The sequence below is a fragment of the Rana temporaria genome, chromosome 5 (assembly GCF_905171775.1).
Source record: "Rana temporaria chromosome 5, aRanTem1.1, whole genome shotgun sequence".
Lineage (NCBI taxonomy): Eukaryota > Metazoa > Chordata > Amphibia > Anura > Ranidae > Rana > Rana temporaria.
Genome location: NC_053493.1, coordinates 258,264,479 through 258,286,929, shown reverse-complemented (window position 1 = coordinate 258,286,929; position 22,451 = coordinate 258,264,479). Strand labels below are relative to the sequence as shown.

Here is a 22,451-nt window from a genome sequence, read left to right as displayed (position 1 = left end):
CAAGGTCCAGAGCCAAGGCATTGCTCCAGGCTTGACCCAGTTTCTGATGAGACGGAGTAAGGCTTAGGCACTAGTAACTACCACACTGTTGGGTGTCCTTTTACATTTTCTGCCACTGCTGGATTCACACTAAAGTGGATGTAAACAAACCATTTACCCATTATAAACTAATGGCACAGTATTAAAGTGTGTATGTGTGTGTGTATATGTGTATATGTGTGTGTGTGTGTGTGTGTGTGTGTGTGTGTGTATATATATATATATATATGTGTGTGTGTGTGTGTGTGTGTGTGTGTGTGTGTGTGTGTGTGTGTGTGTGTGTGTGTGTGTGTATATATATATATATATATATATATATATATATATATATTGTGTGTGTGTGTATATATGTGTGTGTATATATGTATATATATACACACATCTACCTTGGAAATGTCACCCCCTTCAGCAGTAGGAGCCCCCACAAAACGCTAGAATCGGTGCGTCTCTTGGGTGGAGTCATGTCGCAAGACTGCCCGCCCACATCTACACTGCTACTTTTTCTGGTTCTGGAAGCTGACTGCACCATGAATATCCTTCTCAATAACACTGATCTTCTGCTGATCTCAACGATCATGCACCATGAGTAACATTCAGTCAAAGCTTGGGAAAGGCACCACATTACTTCAGCATGCCCAATCATGCTGAGGTGTAAAGCGGCCAATCCTGGGGAGAGCTGGAGAAGAAAGGAGGAGGTAAAGCTGGAATTGTAACTCTGCTCTTATGCTAGTTCTCAAGGAAAAAATAGATGTCAGTCACAGCATAGGGGGATGTGGCACACTTATCTGTTTTATCTTACTAAAAAAACAAGAGGATTGCTCAGATCTGGATTAACTATTTGGCAAGACTTGAAGTCTTCATTAAAAAACAATTCAGGTTTACATCCACTTTAAGGCTTTGAATCAAGCCTTGATGTCATTGCTGTTGGGTTAAATTTTTGCCACGCTGTGCCCTGTTTTCCTGTCTTTCATTCTGGAGGAAGCATCAGCATGCTGTTGTTCCTGCTCTTGAAGCACTACATGGACCTTTTTCACTGGTCAGTTTCCACTGCCTGCCAACAGTGAATTGGTTAACTTTGTCCACCTGAAACCCTCAACACTTGCTATTTGTGAAGTATTAAGGGGTTGCCTCACTTAGGGCCCAGGGTCATTACTGGTTTTCGAAAAACATTTTTTGCTAAGGCTTCAGAGCACAGTCTGCTACCAGGGGGCATACTCTCCTATTGACCCTGGGAGAGCTTATTTAGTATCCTCAAATGAAATTGAAAACTGCAATTTCTATCATTAAAGGTGGAACTGTCAACATTGACTATTTTTAATCCTAATGTTGCTAGAAAAATGTATATTATGCTTGTGTGTTTAAAAAAACAAACAAAAAAAAACATCCCAGATGCAGGAGATCTCCAGGAGATGTTTTTGTGGCTAAGCACGCCCTTCTGCATGCCTGAGCTAAGGGCAGATGGATTCCAGGGAGTTAAATGCTACACAAATTATCTGCTCTTACTCAAGATGGCCAGAAATGCTAAGTGGTGTTTTTCAAAGCAAAATAAAGCATGGAGACATGGATGCACACGTTTAAGTCCTCTTCCTCGTGGTCTCCTGCACCTTTAGGCAGGATCAAGCCCTTCCCCTTTTCAACAGAGCACCCCCATGTTCACTTTGAACTTACTGTTTGTGTCCATTTACTAGAACAATCTGCCTGCACCCTGTAAGTGCGCCCTGTACTATCTTCGGCAGAGTCTGCCTCCTATTGTCCTGAGCCCACACATTAAGACAAGCCTGAGGGCCTGGTTTCAATTTGTTGATACCGAGTCTGTTCCCGAACACAGGAGTTGACAAATTTGCTCAGAATCTAGGAGCCAGTTTTTTAAATCGGCTGCTCAGTGCCCAGAACTGCATGTCTGTCTGGGTCATTGGGCAATAAGAATTGCTCACGCCTGATCCTAAGCGAAAAAAGACAGCATATTTCAAAAGACAAAATTTTGTTTTTGTTATAAAATTTTGCAAATAAGTAATTTTTTCTCCTTCACTTATGTGCGCTGATAGGCTGCACTAATGGGCACTGACAGGCGGCACAGTGGTTGCTTTTGATGGGGCACAGTGGGGCTTCAATTGATGCATTTCTTTTTTTTCAGTTTGCGCACCAGCCGCCAATGACTTGGGCAGTGGAGTTCTGCCACTGTGGTCAGCAAGCAGGCCTACTCGCCTGTGCTATACATACACATAGGCTGACAGAGCATGCTGGGGCTTGTAGTGCACCACACAGGGAAATCCCAGAAGGCTGCTGTGTTGGTAGAGGGGCACTGGAGGCGACAACATTCTCCTTGACTGTCCCACCTGTGTGCTGCTTTCTCTTCAATCACTGAGATGTTTGAACGAAGGAAGGCTGTCCTGGAGAGCTGTGGATCCCCTGTGGAGGGTTGCAAACTTGCATCATCCATGGTACATACACGCTGAACTTTCACCCACTATCTAGCTGTAGGCTGCTGGACTTTCCCTTTGTGAGGCACGGAGCTGCCAGGGATTGGAATGTGGGTGGGGCTGCTGGTACACAGGAAGAGAAGATCCTGCTCTCTATCTCTTTTCTCTCCTGTCTGAGTGTCCGTATGAGGAGGGGGGGGGGGCAGGCTGTCAGTTTGGGGCCTGGGCAGTGTGACAGAGTAGACGCAGAGCAGAGAGCTCTTAACTGCAGCTATCAACCCTGGAGTGAAATGCCGTGCTTCTGGATGTCGGAGGTCGGCGGGCAGTGAAGCAAGCCGTGCTCATCACAGCACCGTCCACCAGAGGATGCTAGTTCGCAGAAAGCATTTATTTTCTCTCCAGTAGGCCACAAAGCCGCGGCCTCAATTTTGGCCAGGACGCAATTTCCAGTTGCAATTGCGTCCTGGCACCTGGGTTTTGTCGATCCTTGCCCTAACAGTCCTTCTCTGAAGGGGCTGAAGATGAGCCACCTTCTGATCACTCAGATTCAATTGAATTTATCGTAAACCAGACTGATGCAGTGTGTACTGCTCTTTTAGAGACTCATCTTACATAGTCAGGTTGAAAAAAGACACAAGTCCATCCAGTTCAACCATCCAGTTCAACCACAAAAAAATAAACAAAATAAATACAGTACAATCCCATACACCCAACTCCATACCTACAGTTGATCCAGAGGAAGGCAAAAAACCCAGCAAAGCATGATCCAATTTGCTACAGCAGGGGAAAAAATTCCTTCCTGATCCCCCAAGAGGCAATCGGATTTACCCTGGATCAACTTTACAAATCTTAGTACTCAGTTATATTATGTACATTTGGGAAAGAATCTAAGTCTTTCTTAAAGTGGTAGTAAACTCTTTACTACCACTTTTACCTACAGGTAAGCCTATAATAAGACTTACCTGTAGGTATAAAAAAATATCTCCTAAACCTGTACGGTTTAGGAGATATTCCCCTCGCAATGCGCCGCTGATTGCAGTGGCGCATGCGCATCGGGGATCCTCAGCTAAAGGCCCGGCAGCCGCCAGACCTTGCCGAAATAAAGTCTCCCGCGCGCATGCGTGGGAGTGACGACATCGCCGCTCCAGCCAATCACAGCGCTGGAGCGGCAATACCCGGAAAGAGACGCCGAGGCAAGATGACATCTCGCTCAGCGTGGACCAGGTAAGTTCTGCACACCTCGTAAGTTCTGCACATCCCTGCAGCGCATGCGCCGCGGGGATCCTCGGGCTAAAGGCCCGGCAGTTGCCGGAATAAAGTCTCCTGTGTGGGAGTGACGACATCGCCGCTCCAGCCAATCTCGGCGCTAGAGAGGCGATACCTGGAAGAGACGCCGAGGCAAGATGACATCTCGCTCGGCGTGGACCAGGTAAGTTCTGCACACCTCGTTCCAAGGTAAGTATTTCATAATGAGCTAGTATGCTGTGCATACTAGCTCATTATGCCTTTTGCCTTTCAGGTGTAAAAAAAAAGAAGAAACTTATTGCGGGTATACAACCGCTTTAAAGCAGTCTACTGAGCTGGCCAGAACCACCTCAAGAGGGAGTCTGTTCCACATTTTCACAGCTCTTACTGTGAAGAAAATGTTTCGTATTTGGAGATGAAATCTCTTTTCTTCTAGACGTAAAGAGTGCCCCCTTGTCCTCGGTGTTGACTGTAAAGTGAATAACTCAACACCAAGTTCACTATATGGACACCTTTTATATTTGTACATGTTGATCATATCCCCCTTATTCTCTTCTCAAGAGTGAATAAATTCAGTTCTTCTAATCTTTGCTCATAGCTGAGCTCCTCCATGCCTCTTATCAGTTTGGTTGCCCTTCTCTGCACTTTCTCCAGTTCCCCGATATCTTGCTGTTCTAGGCCTATAACCTTAGCTCCTGAAGCTGCTAAGACCTTCCTTCTTTACCCTCTAAAGTTTTCCTCTAAGGTCTTAAAACATCCTGAAGGGTTCTGGGCCCTTTTCCCCTTTTGGTGTGGTGATTCTCTTGTCCTCCCTTCTTCCTCCCAGTTTCTCAGGTGTGTTCTAAGGTGTGTGCGTGCGCAAAAGAGGAATAAAGATGCTGTGAATTGCTTTCTTGCAAAACTTGGGTACACAGAGTAGAGGGGGAGATTTGGGGGGGGGGGGGGGTTGGCTTAAAGCCGATTCTGTTTGCCAGTGTCCCAGCCTCCTGTAGTATAACCGAACTGTAATAGAATGCTTGCATCTCTCCATGGACTGTAATAATAATTTACAGCAAGTATAACGATTTTATTTTGGGAAAACCATCTGCTTGTTAACCATTGTTTTTCAATTTCTCATTTAAGGATGCAAAGAGAATACCGTCGGTGTCTTCTGTTTCACCATTGGTAAGTAATTTAATGGTGAGGTAACTTTTATTTTAATTTTTTTTTTTAAATAGGTGGCCTACTTCAGGTTACTGTGATCAATTTCATTCCATAGAGACATAGCAGTTGGAAAAGCGTTTTCTTTTGCTTAGCTTTTTGAATTTAAGCATAAACTAAGTATTTTGGATTGAAAGCACTTGTCTTGCAAAAAGGGCTTGCCAGAGACCAGTGCCATAACTAGGCATGCAGGGAGAGACTGGGTGTGTCAGCCAGATTACCAATCGCGATTCTCTCAGGGGGGCTCCCAAGAGGTTTAGGAAGGTATGGTTTAGATGGGTTGACTCCAAGAATGCACTGGAGGAAAGAAAAGAGAGAAGGGAACCGGAGGGTGGACTCCATTCTGACTTTAACAGCACAGTAAACAATAGGGATATATAGACATAATTTTAATAGAAAAAAGACGTACATGATAAAGAAAGGGACATGACAGTTAAAAATCATACATATAAGAGCCTGAGTGCATCAAGGTGTTTCGCCGTAGGGCTTCTTCAGGATACAGTGATTGCAAGAGCAAAGAAAGGGTCTCACTATCTTGCAAATCACTCAAGTCTTGATCAGCAGATAGCCAATATAGGAAAGATTTAATCGTGCAGAGAGCGTATTGCTGCCAAAGCTAAATCATGGAAACCGGTGGTTCCTAGGTGAAGAATGCAAATATCTCCAGGATGAAGCTATACACCGGGAAAAATAAGTACATGACAACCAGCCCTCAAAGAAGGAACCAGGAAAATTTCAAAGTGGTGCACTGAGTCAGTCGGCAAACTCTGTCGAATTGGTAGTAGATTCAAGGACTGATTGTATCGGAGTAATCCCCCTGGGAGCTCGCTGTACAGAGCCCTGTGTTGACCCATCAGAGCTCATTTCACCAGGGTTGTTGGTGTCTCCCCTGCTTTTTTTTTTTTATAGTCTCAAGCTTTTGTATCCCAGATTTGCAAGGCTGCCACCTGGTCCTCACTTTACATGTCCTATCAGGTGTCTGCTCGTACGAATGTTGGCTGCAAGGTGCGTCAAGCTGTTATCTTGGTAATTTCAGGGTTCTCTATCGCGTGTGTTTTTGTGGGCCTATGGGCAATTCTGTGTGCTGTGTTGCCCACTCCTCTGTTTTTCTTAGAATGTCACATGGCCTTTGAATTCAATTTATTGTGTACTGTATGATTTAAGATGCTAGGAATTTTCACTTACCAGTAAATACCTTATCCTGGAGTACTATATAGGCCGCTCCCACCACGAAGTGGGCATAGTTTTATTTGCTAGTGTCTAATCACCTGAAGGTCTCCTGAATATAACCCATGGTCTGAAAAATTCATTTCTCTTCAGTTCATGGACGGACACAGCAGCATTGACCTTAGGGTTATATACCTTTCCTTTCAGGAGAGACTAGGCAGAAAAAAATCGCACTTTAAGTGTTAAAAACACTTCTCTTAGTACAGCACCTCCCAGGGGGCGTGTCCCCCGGGTACATCCCACTCTCTGCAACATCCAGCCTCAGTTTTTTTCTGCCTAGCAATAGGAGAAGACATGGAGATTTTTGCGATTTTTCGCCTTTATTTGATTTTTTTCCTGCATTTTTGGATCCTAGGATCTACTATCAACTGCCGACTGGGTGACAGGCTGGATCTTGATCCTTGTAGTCCCCCCATGTTCGGCCATCGAGCGTGTGCCGGCCTTTAGCTAGGCCATCCACGACATGCCCCGTTGCTCCAGGGGCGGCCGGTGAGCTACATGCTACAGGGCACGCATATGACCGGTCTCTATCGCCGTGTCAGTGTGCCGGGCTGACAGCCATGCCGTATCTACCTGCGGACGTTGGGTCTGTCTGGAATGCCTCCACCGGTGGTCGTAGGATGGGTAAGTAGTATCCCCTTGCCTCGGCAGGGTGGTTCGGCTGGTGCATTCCTGGGGAGGTCTACTGAGGGTCCGCCCTGCTTTCCTCTCTCCCTTCCTCTCCCTCCTTTCCCGTTCTGGGTGGCGGCTGTGAGGTCGGGCGTCCACCTGGGGGGGGGGGGGCTGTGCTGCTGTGGGGTGCTGTTGATTTTTTTTTTTATTGTGCTTATGTGCTGTTTTCTGTATGTTACCGAGTGTTTTAAACACGTGTACGGCGCCATTTTACCGGTTCTATATGTCGGCGGCCATTTTCTTGTAGCCCACATGCTGTTTTTCCTGTCGGCGGCCATCTTGGAAAAGTCTTGGCCTCTAGTGTCTGGAATAACGGCGCGAAGCCGCAGCATTCTTCCTGAAGGACTGCACAGCACGGACAGCGCTCTCAGCTCTGCACAGTAGTACCGCCTGTTTCTGGGTGGTGAGTCCCCTGCTCTCTGTAACAGCTGGGAGGGTGGCCTGTGGGTCCCGTTTTTCTGCAGTACTAAGGCGGCATATATAGGTGGGTCAGCATGGAGTCTGAACCAGAGGCTTCTACCCCAACCATGCCAGAGTTAACCCTTAGTGCCCCTGTTCCTGCGACCTCGGTGGATGCTATGGCAGCAGTCCTTGAGGCGTTGCCAGGATTGAAGCAGCAAGTGGCCAGAAGGGGGGTAAAAAGCTCCCCCTCCCTGCTTCTGGGGATGTCTCTGACACGGAATCAGGCCCTGCTATTGCATCTGGCTCTGGTTCCGTTATGTCGGATGATGCAGACTTGGCCCACACGGGCAGTGAGGATGACTCGGCTTCAGGGTCAAAGCATGATAAGGAATTTGTTGGAGCTCTTATCACTGCGGTGCGGAACACTCAAAAACTTGAGGATTTGGCGGAGGCATCAGACATGCCGGTTCCTTTTGGGTTCCGCAAGCCACCCCGCACCGCGAAAATGTTTCCTTGTGTTCCATATCTGGACAAACTGTTATACAAGGAATGGGAACGGACGCAGAAAGTTTTTGCAGTACCAAAATACTTTGCAGTCCGTTACCCACATTTTTAAGAAATCCTCCTCAAAAGGGTGTCTCCTCTGTCAGTGGACCCTCCGGTGTCCAGGCCGAACAAGGCTACCACGTTACCTGTGGAAGGGGCTTCCGCATTTAAGGACCCCGCAGATAGGAGAGCTGAGGCTGTGGCCTGCTCCATATTCACAGTGGTGGGGTCGGCGGTGAGACCGGTTTCGGCCGGGGCTCTGTCAGACACTTACCGAACGGGCTTAGTCCCTGGTGCAGGAGCTGGAGGCGCAGAATGCTTCTGAGCTCTGTGTAGACCTGGCCGACCAGTTGGTGCAAGGCCTAAAATTTGTCTGTGAGTCGGCCCTGGAACACGCTCCTCTTGCTCTCCAGGGCCTCCGGTGGTACTACGCCGCCTTGTGTGGCTAAAGTGTTGGTCTGCGGACCAGTCCTCTAAGAAGGCCCTGGTGGACTTACCCTTTTAGGGTGAAAGGCTTTTTGGCGGCGTCCCTAGATGACATAAAGGATGCCACAGGCGGTAAGAGCACGCTGCTCCCGCAATCTGGGAAGGGTAAGGAGCCTCGCCAGAATCGAGGGCCCTCATTTACTACCCCCAACCGTTTTTTTTTTCGCCCGCCAAGTGCGGCAGGAAAAACGTTTCCAGGGTGCTAAGGCGTCCACTGAAGGGCAAAAGCGCCTCTTGTTCCGCAAGCCCAACAAGCCTGCAAATAAGCCTGCCTCAGCATGAAAGTCTGCCCCGCCCATATGTCGCGAATTTGCGGCTCGGTGGAGGTCTCTTCTTTCCGACCGTTGGGTTTACGAAGTAGTTTCCTCGGGGTACAAGAGTTTCTGTCTTGTCCACCAAACAGATTTTTTTTTCCCTCCGGCTTCCTCCGGATCGCCTGAAGGATCTGTCAGGGGCTGTCCAGGATCTGCTGGTCAGGGGAGTGATTGTACCGGTTCCCTCGATGGAATGGTTTCAGGGGTTTTACTCCAATCGGTTTGTAGTCTCCAATCCTGGACCCCAAGGCCCTCAATTGCTTTGTCAAAGTGCAAAAATTCAGGATGGATTTGATTCGCTCAGTAATAGCAGCGCTCCATCAGGGGGATTTCCTAGCGTCCTTGGATATCAAGGACGCGTACCTGCATATCCCAATATGCGCAAAACACCAAAGGTTTCTGCGCTTTGCGGTCGGGGAGGACCACTTTTAATTTGTGGCCCTCCCGTTTGGCCTGGCCTCAGCACCGTGGGTTTTCACCAAGGTGCTCGCCCCGATTCTGGCCCTGGGATACCTGGACGACCTTCTTCTGAGAGCTTCCTCAAGCTCAGAGTTAGAGGATGTGTCTATCACCTGTCAACCCTCCGAGAATTCGGTTGGCTTCTGAATATCCAGAAGTCAATGTTGGTACCGTCTCAGAGGCTGGAATATCTGGGGTTGGTCCTGGATTCCTCAGAGGCGAGAGTTTTTCTCCCAGTGGAAAAACTACAGACACTGCAATCTGCGGTTGGCGACCCAGAAATGGGCGTCGCTTCGCTTTTGCATGAGAGTGCTGGGTATGATGGTGGCCTCTTTCGAGGCAGTTCCCTATGCCCAATTTCACACCCGAGTGTTGCAGAAAAAGATTTCTGTCACGTTGGAACAAGCTACCTTTGTCTCTGGATTACCAGATTCGGGTGAGTCGACTGGTCAAGTCCTCCCTAGTGTGGTGGCTGACACCTCCGGTACTTCAGACCAGAAAATAGTTTCTGCCGTGTCATTGGACAGTGATCAAGACTGATGCAAGCCTCTCCGGCTGGGGGGGTGTCTGGGGGGGGGTCCAGTCAGCACAGGGGCGCTGGACTCAGGAGGAGTCCCGCCTTCCAATCAATGTACTGGAGCTCCGAGTGATCAAGTTGTCTCTCCAAGTGGTCTCTGGGTCTGCAAGGCCGACCGGTCAGAATCCAGTCCGACAACGCCACGGCCGTGGCGTACGTCAATCATCAGGGGGGTACACGAAGCTCGGGTGCAGCGACGGAAGTCGTGCACATCCTCCGGTGGGCTGAAAGTTACGTTCCGGCTCTGTCGGCGGCAGGGGCGTCAAGCCCGGGCTTAGGGGGCTGGAGCCCCGAATGGGTCCCCGTAAAGCCCTGAGTCCCGGGCATTTAGCACTCCATTGTTAGCCCCGAGCCTTTTCTGATCCCGAGCGCAGCCGAGTGCCGCTGATGGAGAGGAGGCAGATCAGTGCGCTTTGACAATTACAGAACCGTTGCTGTGTATCTCTCCCTCTCCCTCCTGTCGGCATCATTTCTGTAACTGTCACAGCGCACCGATCTGCCTCCCTGTTCTAGCCACATGTGATCCTCCTATAGGTGCCTGGTCTCCCCCCAGCGCTGCCTGTTTTCTTCTTCCTGAAAGCTGGGGGATTCGTCACACTGAGAGCGGGGAGGGCTTGCCTGTTTTTATGCACAGGCACTTCTGCGAACTGCCCAGGGGTCCTAGGTGCATGGGGGGCCTTTGAAGTTTCCTCCCAGCAGGTTCGGGCAGCAGTGGTAACAGGTCTCCTCACGTTGGCTTTACAGGTCAGTTCTGTTATCTGGCTGTGTCTGCAATGCTCTCTCTCCCTCTCTGGCATCTTCCTCCCCTCCTCAGACACTATCTGGCCAGCCATCCTGCTCCCTGACATCCTCACACAGATACATTCCTCTTTGCCTGTCACACTGCTCCTCTCAGATGCTTGTTATCTCTCCCCCCTCCCCCCTCCCTTCCCTGACTTTTCCCTGCAGAGACTTCACCTTCACGCATGTGTGTCCTGGGATCTACAAACATTACAAATGTCTGTAACCCCCCCACCTTGCACACCCCTAACACTGTCTCTTTACTAGGCAATGGAGATCACTCCCTCTCCCCTCCCTGTCAGACAGCCCATTTACTTTTTATACTATGGCTAACATAAGCTGAGAGTATGCCCCATGCCCATCTCTGGTTATCCCTTTCCAGTCCCCTTTACAGCCATCTATCTGACCCCCCCCCCCCCCCCCCACAAATCCTCCTTTTTAATCCCTATACAGACCAGGATTTACCCAGTCTCATTACAGTTCTTCTCCACTCATACCCCCCCCCCCCCCTTCCTCTTTCTCCCCTACCCCATGGTTCTCATTCCCACCCAATTTTTTTCAATGCTTAAAGATGAACCCCGAGGTGGAGCATATTACTACTGCTGCTTGTGTGGGTGAGTTGTGTACTGCGCCAATCCCTGCTGACCCTCTTCTCCTATTCATCCTATGTGATTGGCGCAGTACACGTCCCACATGCAGAAGTAGTAAGATGCTCCACCTCGGGATCCTTCTTTAAACCCTGCAAAGCACCAGAACAGAGACAAAAACTCAGATGGGGAAGAAAGAGGGGAATTGTAATTCCTGTTGTATATTTAGCCCAGTGACAGCCTGCCAGAATAAATGGGATCTGTGACATCGGCTTCCCTGCACAGCTCTGCTTCAAGAGACCATATCTGTATTCTACATTACTGCCCCTATACTGTACCCTCTTCCCCCCTGTACTATGTCCACTTACCCTCCCCGTGTACCATATCTGCCTAACCCCACTATACTGTGCCCTTCTGCCCCCGTACTGTACTTTCCTGTCCCTCTCCTACTGTGCCCCTGTACTGTACCCTCCTAACTGCTGTACTGTGCTCTCCTGCCCCCTCCCCCCACACTGTACTCTCCTGTTCCCCTGTATGTTTATAAGTTTTGTCCTTGTGTATGCTAAAAATTATGAAATGATGAAAAAGGAGACATCAGGCCAGCGGAGGAGCGATCGGGGCCGATAGCAAGGTAACCCACACACACATGCTTGTCTCTGGTGGTCCCCTACAGGCCAGACAAAATGTTGTGCAATGCACATAGGACTCCATTGCCAGTATTAGCTAGATTAGAGGCTTTCTGCCCCCTCCCTGGAGTTCTTGGTCCTCTCCATGGTTCAGGCTCTGCATTTGTTTTACCATGCATAGCTCCCTGCAGCCAGACTCTCTATATTCTCTGGGATCAGCAGTTGTGCCCCCTACCTGCAGTTCTGGACACACAGGACTCTGCCCAAAAAAAAAAACACCACGACCACCCCGGATCCAGGCCCCCCCCATATGTCAGGTAGGTAAGTGTATGTTGGTCAGGTAGGTGAGGTCAGTGTATGTCAGGTAGGTGTATGCAGTCAGTGTATGTATGTCAGGTAGGTCAGTGTATGTCAGGTAGGTGTATGCAGGTCAGATAGTCAGCGTATGTATGTCAGGTAGGTACGTATGTCAGATAGTTAGTGTAATGGTCAGTGTGTCAGGTAGGTGAGTTTAGTGTTCAAAATTTATGGGCAATGGTAAGCCAGGCAGCAACCAGCAAGTGAGCTTACCTCCCCCCCCCCCCCACCACACAACCCCACCGCCCAGCCAAAAGAGCCAGTGCCATGACCATCCCCGATCCAAAGCCAACGCCCCCCCCCCTCGCTGCCAGCCTCGGGCTGAAGCCCCTGGTCTTCTTGTTGCCACCTAGCAACGCCCCTGGTCGGCGGTGTACATTCCGGGGGTGTTGAACTGGCAAGCCGACTACCTAAGTCGCCAAAAGCTAGACCAAGGAGAATGGTCACTACACCCGGAGGCGTTTCAGAGTCTGTGCCAAAAATGGGGCACTCCAGACGTGGACCTTCTAGTGTCCCCTCTCAATCGGAAGGTGTCAGTTTGTGACCAGGTCAAGGGACCCGTGGGCGGACGCGTTGGTGTCGTTATGGGGTCAATATCGCCTAATATACGCCTTCCCTCCTCTGAAGCTTCTTCCTCGCCTGCTGCGCAGAGTGGAAGCCAAGGGGATATCAACAATCCTGTTTGCTCCGGATTGGCTGCGCCGTCCCTGGTACGCGGACCTGGTGCATCTGGTGGCAGACGTCCCTTGGCGTCTACCCCTGAGAGAAGACCTTCTGTCGCAGGGTCCTATCTTTCACTCTGCTTTACTGTCACTGGTGTTGGAAGGACTGAGGTCTGTCGGGCTCGGTGATCTCTACCATGTTACGAGCACGGAAGTCCACTTCACGAAAGATTTACCATTGTACGTGGAAGGCCTACATCTCTGTGTGAGGAGATGAAATGGCACCCCCGTACATACGTGATGTCCCGGATTCTGCTGTTCTTACAGAGTGGAGTTGATCAGGCTCTCGCCTTGAGTACGGTTACGATTCAGATTTCGGCTCTAGCTGTCTACTTTCAGCGACCTTTGGCGGCGCACTCCTTGATGCTTACCTTTGTGCAGGGGGTCCGGCATGTGGCCCCTCCTGTGCGTCCTCCACTGTCTCCATGGGACTTGAATTTAGTTCTTTTGGTGCTTCAAGAAGCTCCGTTTGAGGACATTCGGAAGATTCCTTTGACTCTGTCCCAGAAGGTGGTTTTTCTGGTAGCAATTTCCTCGGTCAGACGAGTATCTGAACTGGCGGCCTTGTCCTGCAAGGCCCCTTACCTGGTCTTCCGCAAGGATAAGGTGGTGCTGCGGCCGCATCCATCATTCCTTCCAAAGGTTGTTTCGGCTTTTCACTTTAATGAGGACATCGTTTTGCCATCCTTATGTCCTCGGCCGAAAAACCCGAAGGAGGCCACTTTGCATTCCTTGGACGTGGTTCGGGCCCTACGGGTGTACTTGTCTGCTACGGCTCTGTTTCGGAGGTCGGACTTGCTGTTTGTGTCGGTGACTGGTCCTAAAAAAGGTCTGGCGGTCTCGTCGGCCACCATTTCTAGGTGGATCAGACAGGTCGTGCTCCAGGCCTATGCCCTAAAGGAGAGGGCGCCTCCCTTTCAGGTTACGGCGCATTCAACCAGGGAGATTGGTGCCTCTTGGGCTTTCCGCCATCAGGCGTCTGTCTTACAGGTATGTGAGGCGGCGAACTCCACACCTTCTCAAAATTTTACAAGGTGGATGTGAGTGCATCTTTGGATGCCTCCTTTGGCCGCAAGGTTTTACAGGCGGCAGTTTAAGGTTGAAGTTCCTCCGTTGAGGAACTCTGGTTTGTTTGGGGTGAAACCTGGTTTGCTGTGTTTTTTTTCCCACCCCTCGAAAAAAAATTTACACTGCTTGGGGACGTCCCTAAGGTCAATGCTGCTGTGTCCGTCCATGAACGGAAGAGAAAATAGGATTTTTGTACTCACCGTAAAATCCATTTCTTTGAGTTCATGGACGGACACAGCACCCACCCCTCCTTTGTACTGCTTGTCTACGAACTGAGGCTGGATATTCCAGAGAGTGGGATGTACCCGGGGGACATGCCCCCTGGGTGGTGCTGTACTGAGGAGTGTTTTTAACACTTAAAGTGCTGCTTTTTCTGCCTAGTCTCTCCTGAAAGGAAAGGTATATAACCCGAAGGTCAATGCTGCTGTGTCCGTCCATGAACTCGGAGAAATGGATTTTACGGCGAGTACAAAAATCCTATTTTTTACGCCAAGATAAGGAATTTGCATTCAAATAAAAATTTACATTTTACTTATGTCTGTTGGAAAGTTTCCATCACTTCAACTGGTTTAAAGGTTGCCACTGCGACAGTGAGTAAGGAAATATATCTAATAAAGCACCAGACAGCAGTAAAACTTTTTTGTATAGATTATTTTAATTTAGATTATTTTAATTTTGGTATTGTTTTACAGGCACCAGAGAGAAGTTTCTCAGGAGAAAGTTTGTCTAAAAGAAAGAAGGTATGAGTGCATTGTTGCTTTTTTTTTTATTTTTTTTTTTTATTGAATATTTTCAAGGGATAACCAGGAAAATAGGGTAAAAAGACATATACACAGGGTGAAACGATATACACATCTTCCATCGTACATACAGGACAGAAAACAGAATAGATCAATAATCAAAAACAATGTAACAAAGCGTTTGAAAACATCATAAGCATTTGGGCCATATAAACCAACAGTCGTCAAATTGTTTGCATCTCAAAGAGTTGATGGCTAGAAGTCTTTCAAATGTGTAGTTCCTATGAGTCCCCGTTATTACGTCAGACACGTTTATGGCCTTATTGGATTTCCAGCGCCGTAAAATCAGTGAGCGTGTTTTTTAAAAGTATGTGAGTGACGACTGAACGCATGTTGCATGGGAATCTGTCAATATTTATGTGAAGAAGGGCTAGCGCCGGATCAGGATGTGTTAGTACCCCTGTCAGAGATGAGATAAGTTGGAAAACCTGGTTCCAAAGGCTTTTTATGTTTTGGGCAGTGCCATAATATGCAGGAGATTACTTATGTGTCCACAAGCCCTCCAGCAGCTAGATGATGCTCCCGGAAAGAATGTGGCTATCATTAAGGGGGTGTAGTGCCACCTGTTTGCCAATTTGATTGCTAACTCCCAATGTTTAATACAGTGAGAGGCTTTGTGAATTTCTTCATTGCATCGGTTTTGAAGAACGTTAATTTGTCTTTAAACATGTTATAAAAGAATGCTATGCCTTTGGTGTCTGGTTTTGGCTGTAGAGTAAAAATGCCAGACTTCTCTCTGGAGGGATATAAGTGGTGGCGGTAAGGGTTGTAAGAAGTGGGTGAGTCTCAAACAGTTGAACAGAACGTTATTAGGTATGTGGAATCGTGCCATAATTTGGTTGGCCGACTGAAGTGTGTTGCCCACATAAAGGTCTGATATGTGATACCTTGGCTAGTCAGGCCTTTGACCGTCAACATTGGGATTTTGGCTTCAAGTAATATCAGGGGTAGTGTAAAGTCAATGTCGTGGACATCTTGTTGCTTGTGTTCTATAATGAACCTCCAGGCCCTTACTGATGTCCACACAGTGGGGGGTAAAGTGGCCAGGTCCCATGGTACCCACCTGTCGCTTAATAGTAGTAGTTTCAGGTCCTTAGTCGGTGATACGGCTGTTTCTATCTCTACCCACAGAGGATTGTCAGAGTCATGGAACCAGTATTTGATTTGGTCTAAACTTACCACCCACAAGTAATCATGAATGTCTGCTAGACCCGCTCCACCCACTCGTCTGTGATATTAAATTGTTTCGTGAGCATCTAGCTGTGCATTGTTGCTTTTGATGCCCACGGGTTGTTGACCAAATGTTTACACAAATTTAAGGCACAGAGTTGTCCCTGCTGGGAGAACACAATGATTGCTAGCTGTTAATTCTATTTTAGTTAATTGATACAAAACACTAGGGGTGCAACAGATCAAAAAACTCACGGTTCGGATCGTTCCTCGGATCAGAGTCACGGAGCGGATAATTTTTTGGATCACCACCATATTCAGTCCACACATCTCTTCCCCCTTGTACTTGGAACCCCCAAACATTATATATATATATATATATATATATATATATATATATATATATATATATATATTTTTATATATTTTTATATATTTTTATATATATATATATATATTTTTATATATATATATATATATTTTTATATATATATATATATATTTTTATATATATATATATTTTTATATATATATATATTTTTATATATATATATATTTTTATATATATATATATTTTTATATATATATATATTTTTATATATATATATATTTTTATATATATATATATTTTTATATATATATATATTTTTATATATATATATATTTTTATATATATATATATTTTTATATATATATATATTTTTATATATATATATATTTTTATATATATATATATTTTTATATATATATATATTTTTCTAACACCCTAGAGCAGGGGGTCTCAAACTGGTGGCCCACCAGTTGTTGCAAAACTACAAATCCCACGAGGCATTGCATGACTCCCACAGGCAGAGGCATGATGGGACTTGTAGTTTCACAACAGCAAAAAACAAAAGAACAAAAGCTGGACAGCCGCACTCCAAAATTTTCTTTAAAAGAGATGTCTTTTATTTTCAACTGTGCATACAGTCACTGCAAGCCCACAAAAATCAGTATGGCCAACGTTTCGCACTGGCGTCAGTGCTTAGCCATGACTAAGCACTGACGCCAGTTGAAAATAAGAGACATCTCTTTTAAAGAAAATTTTGGAGTGCGGCTGTCCAGCTTTTGTTCTTTTGTTTTTTGCTATTACCGCATCGCCAGCACCCTGGTGGTTCAACAACCCCTGATCATCACGAGGCTCACCTGGAGCGGTGAGAATTCTGTCTGTAGTTTCACAACAGCTGGAGGGCCACCAGTTTGAGACCCCTGCCCTAGAGTATAAAATGGCGGTCATTGCAATACTTTCTGTCACACCTTATTTTTATTTTTTTTAAATACACATTTTTATTTAAAATATAAGACAACCGTAAAATTAGCCCAATTTTTTTTTATATTGTGAAAGATGTTACGCCGAGTAAATTGATATCCAACATGTCACGCTTTAAAATTGCACCCGCTCGTGGAATTGCAACAAACCTTTACCCTTTAAAATCTCTATAGGCTACTTTTAAAAAATTCTACAGGTTGCATATTTTGAGTTAGAGTTCTAGGGCTAGAACTATTGCTCTCGCTCCAACGATCGCGGCGATGCCTCAAATGTGTGGTTTAAACACCGTTCTTCAATGCGGGCGCTACTCACGTATGCATTGGCTTCTGCACGCCAGCTCGGCGGCACGGGCGAGTTTAAAACGTTTTTTCTTATTTTAATTATTTTTTCACTTTAAAAAAATAAAGTCCCTTTTATTCCTATTATAAGGAATGTAAACATCCCTTGTAATAGAAAAAAGCATGACCGGTCCTCTTTAAATATGAGATCTAGGGTGAAAAAAATTTGACACTAAAATGCAATAAAAACAGCTATGGGCGGAAGTGAAGATTTGACGTCGCTTCCGCCCTGCAGTGACTTGGAGACGGGTGGGGGCCATCTTCCCCTCACTCATCTCCATGTTGGTCCAGGAGAAGGATCCGATTGCCTCCGCCGCTACTGATGGCCAAGGTTAGCGTCGGAGGGCACGGAACGTGGTTGGATGTGGGGGCCCCTCTTCCGCCAACCGATTTTAAATTTGATCTCGTGGCGAATCTGCCGCAGAGACCACCTTTTATCTGAAAGAGAACCGCCAGCTCTTGAGGATACCAGGGTTATGGTAGCTAGCTTCTACCATAACGGTATTCCTCTTCAAAGACAGGACGTATATAGTTGTACTGTGGGAAGGAAGCGGTTTATATTTGGAATTTATTGAACACTTGTTGGCAAGCACAGAGGTAAAGCTTTTTTTTTGGTATTTGGTTACCAGCTTTTCACACTTTTCAGGAGGGATTTTTGGTCCACTCTTCACAGATCTCCTCTAAATCCTTGCGGTTTCTTGGCAGTCGCTTAGCAACTCGTTTTTTTTTATTTAGGATTAAGGTCTGGAGACTGGCTAGGCCACTCCTTGACCTTTAAAGGAACACTAAAGGTTTGTTTTTTATTAGATCAATTGATTGCTGTAAGCTAGAGCATTTAAATATCACTTACCTCGTTTTTCCTTTTGACCTCCAAAATACAGTAATCCAGGTTTGAAAATGCCATTTCCTGTCACTCCTCTTCTTGCTTTCCACCAGCATCTGAGCCGTTTTGCATGGTGGAAAGCAGAATGTGCTCACCCCCTCCCTATGACTACAGCCCTGCACGAAGATGCTCTCTTATCCCTCACAGGCATGGAGGCTAAGCCTAATGGGAACTGTAGTTCCCATTAGGCCGTGATGTAGCAAGAATGAATGTGCACCGCAAACCAGGAAGTCAGTGAGAATACCGATTCAGGAGTGACAGAGGTGAATAAAACAGCTCGATTTCAACAGGTATCAAACTAGTTATAATGCAAAACATTACTTTTTACTTTATCAGCTACTGTCAGACTTTAATTTAAGAGGAAAATATTTTTGTCTTTACAACCCCTTTAATGTGCTTTTTGAGCCGCTCCTTTGTTTCCTTGGCAGTATGTTTTGGGTCCTTGTCATGCTGGAAGACCCATCCATGACCCATCTTTAGTGTTCTTAACACCAGCCCTGCAGTCAAGCAAGGAGGTGAAAACATGATGCTCTGCTAAAAGTACAGACCAATATAGCTGCATTGAGGGGCCAATGGATGGGGCCATGTATTGTAATCTTGGATGAGAATCTTCTTCCCTCAGCCAGAACTCTAAAGATGGGTCTTCCAGCATGACAATGACCCAAAACATAACACCAAGGCAACAAAGAAGTGGCTCAAGAAGAAGAAATACATTAAGGTCAGGGAATGGCCTAGCCAGTCTCCAGACCTAAAAGACAGCCAGGAAACCGTAAGGATTTAGAGAAGATTTGTAAAGAGTGGACCAAGATCACTCCTGAGATGGACAAAAAAAACCCTGAACCACTTGCTGAAAGCCCACCGTCGTTTGGCAGTGGCAGTATGGCACTCCTGCAGGAATCACTGTTGCTGTACGGCGGGCACTTTTAAGGAGTGTAGGGGTTACGTGGACCAAAATCCCTCCTGAGATGTAGGCGAACCTAGTCACCAACATCTTAACTCTGTGCTTGCTAGCAAGGGTTTCTCCAAGTACGAAGTCATGTTTTGCTTGAGGATCAAATGCTTATTTTACTCACTGAATTGCATCCTAACTTATAGCATTTGTATCGTGTTTTGTCTGTATTTTTGTTTAATATTCTGTCTCTAGCATTTAAAATGCACCTATGATAAAAAAAAATAGACCCTTCAGTTCTTTGTAAGTGGGCAAACTTACAAAGTCTGCAGGGGATCAAATCATTTCCCCCACTTTAGCAGCAAATGTCATTTGTGTAAAATCATTCTTTCGTATACCCTAGGTGGAGTCGTCCTTCCCCCCAGTACAGAAGCTAGTTACACCGCAATCTATTTCTGTATCCTCCAGTCTGAGAAAAATCAGACCTTCCCTTGCATCCATGCAGAGCAATGCAAACAGTTGCAGAACACCAAATTCTGACAAGCACAAGGTGAGTTTTTTCTATTCACAAGCTTTAAAGAACGGGTTTTAAAAACCATTAGGGAGCTGAATGTGTAATTTTGGAGTGCCATTTATAACTTTGCAGTACTCTGCATGAGCAAAATACAGGTCTACTCTAAAGAAAGCCTTTATGGAAAATGTAAACTTCTGTTGCCAATATTTCCAGTCACTTAGTGGCCTCTGACCTCCATACTTGTGTCACTATCAAGAGTGAAGCAGGGAAGTCAAATCCCGATCAGCATACTTGTTCTGGGTCATTGACTTAAAGTATGAAGCCCACACAATCGGCATTGCTGTCAGGTAACATTTTCAGAAAGATGTTGGCAGTGATGGCCTAGGTGCAAGTCTTGGATATTTGCAGGGGTTCCAGAAGTGGTTCTTGAGCAATCTGCTTGGCAAAGGCAATAGTGGTGTAGTATTCTGCTTGCCAACTAGTGACAGGCCTAGCATGTGAAGAAGAGTATGTATTTGTGTATATGTTTAAGTCTTTTTTTTTTTTTTTTCTCTTTTTAATAGGAAAAAATTAATCGTGAACCTGATGTAATACCACAGCAAACGAGGTTGGTTTCCTTTTAAGCTCATGCTGTTTTCTGGTCTTGTTAGAGTGGCATTTTTTGTTTTGGAAATTATCAGTAATTTTTCTCTAAACTTCATTTATATTTTGTCCTTGATCTGTAGATGAGCTCTTCTGGACTTTTGATTGTAAATATCTGCAGTACTTTGTCACTTAGTATCTTAGCATTCTTTGAGTACTGTCTCATTAATCTGACAAATCTTTCTGCTAAGTCGCATAGTCTGCTAATACACATGGGTGTAAATAAATGTAATTGTGTATGGTCATTACTGATCTTTTTAAGTTTGTAATTCTTTCAAACAGTTTTTCATACCCCGCCTTCAGTACCCCAGCATCAAATGGCTTCGGTTCAACAAAAGGTGGAGGCAAAATGATGAGGGAGCGTGGGTCAACAAAGCCATCGGAGGAGGTAATACTTTATCAAAGTCAATTTTGTGCTGTTAGGTAATTGACAGTTTTACAGTGCTGCAATAATCTGACAATGCTGTCCACTTTGTAGGAGGTAGAGGTTCCCTGTCTACCTGAAATACCCCTCCCAATAAGCATGACTGCGCTTCCAAAATTTAGTTTGAACATTGAACAGAGGACTTCACCACTTCCTGTTAGACAACCAGTTTCCACTAAGGTAAGTGACCACTTTTTACATTAAGGACTAGGAATTGCTCAAACCTGTAGATACATTAGGGATTTTCAGGTAGGTTCATGAACCTTTTTGTGCCTGGAGGTCATAGATGCCCATTCTAAATGCCAACAACAGTATGGATTACTGTGGTTCTAAACTGGATAGATCTTTGACTATTGTGCCCCGCTGCTGTGTCTAAGCCAATGAGAAGAAAGATGAGTATGCCGTGGTTCTCGTTTACCTTCATGCAGAGAATGCTTTAAAGCGGAACAATACTCACCTGGAATAAATTGATGCGCCAGCTGCTGACTCCTTCCGGGTCTCGGGCACCTGCCGCTGTCAATGACCGGCTGAAGAGGTCACTTCCCCACATGCGCGGGGGTTCCGGCAGATTTGGCACTGCCGAATTTGTGCAGTGAGCTGTGTTTGCGCAGGTTACTGTACTGGGGCAGCTAAGAAGTTTTAAATGCAGAAGAGACAAAACATGTCTCATTTGCATTAAAAGTCCTGCTTGCCGCCCATTTCCTATTCACAGCCAAATTTCCACTTTAAAGGGTAAGTTCACCTTTTACAGAAAAATCTGTGCAGTGAACTTACACAGAACAGCCACCTCGGTCTCTCTGACCTAGACCGCGGCAGTCTCACGTTCTGAGCCCCGGTATATCCGCATCAGGAGTCCGGGATTTTGAAATCGCCTCTGAATCCACGCATCTTCTTTCCAGCCGACAGGACAGGCTATGTGGCTTCTGATTGGTGGGTGCTACCCATGTGACAGCACCGACCAATTAGAATGCCATGAAACATTCCCCCTGACGAGGTACGTTTTGGACATTCAGTCTGATGCGGATATACCGGGGCTCAGAACAGGAGATTGCTGGCACTCTGGGGAGTGGGATTGTTTAAGGAGGGGGTCCTGTGGAAGTTCACCTTGCAGATTTTTCTGTAAACTTGCATTTTAAGGTAAAAAAAAAAAAAAAAAAAACCTTCAGGCTTTAAAAAAACTGTTTTTGTGTGTTTTTAGTAAAATTTATTAGGTTCACCACAGGTGCTGTGTACAAGCCAGCAGCAGCTCTTATGAATACGTTGTTTTGTTTTTATTTTTGTCATTTAATCACAAAGGCACACTTCAAATGCGGGTGCAAAATGTCCCTTAGCTGTACTTTTGTAGGAGCAATTTCACTATTGGACAGTCCTTCCTGTTGTCTTCCCTGTACATTTTGTACTTGGCCTGTACATACAATGAATATTGGAAAGGCTTACTGTCATTAAACCCTGTTGGGTTTTTCATTTCTATAATCGTCTCATACCATTACATGTTAACATGCAAGAGGCTAGGGAACCCTTATCCTAAAGTGCACCGGGGTTATGCTTCTGGCTTTGCCAAAAGATCAACCAGCCACAACTCAAGGAACCCAAAGCAACCTCTTGAGGTACCCTGGTTGAGAATGTCTGCACTATAATATAATCTCTTTGCTGCTCCTCCTGCAGCAACATAAATGTTATGTAGAGGGGTGGAGATGCTGGACCAGCACTGACAATAAGAGGAGATGGCCAAAACATGTCAGGAGGGATGGTGAA

General features: G+C 46.1%; 1 protein-coding gene across 2 annotated transcripts in view; it reads left to right on the top strand.

Moving 5' to 3' along the window:
- Positions 1 to 22,451, top strand: part of NUP153 (nucleoporin 153) — a 133,365-nt gene that overhangs the window by 71,628 nt on the left and 39,286 nt on the right. For both annotated transcript variants that reach the window (XM_040353767.1, XM_040353766.1), the window contains exons 7-12: positions 4,827 to 4,868; positions 14,420 to 14,467; positions 19,520 to 19,666; positions 20,194 to 20,237; positions 20,555 to 20,660; positions 20,751 to 20,876. In XM_040353767.1, the coding sequence (XP_040209701.1) occupies positions 4,827 to 4,868; positions 14,420 to 14,467; positions 19,520 to 19,666; positions 20,194 to 20,237; positions 20,555 to 20,660; positions 20,751 to 20,876 (513 nt within the window). The remainder of the gene's footprint in view (positions 1 to 4,826; positions 4,869 to 14,419; positions 14,468 to 19,519; positions 19,667 to 20,193; positions 20,238 to 20,554; positions 20,661 to 20,750; positions 20,877 to 22,451) is intronic.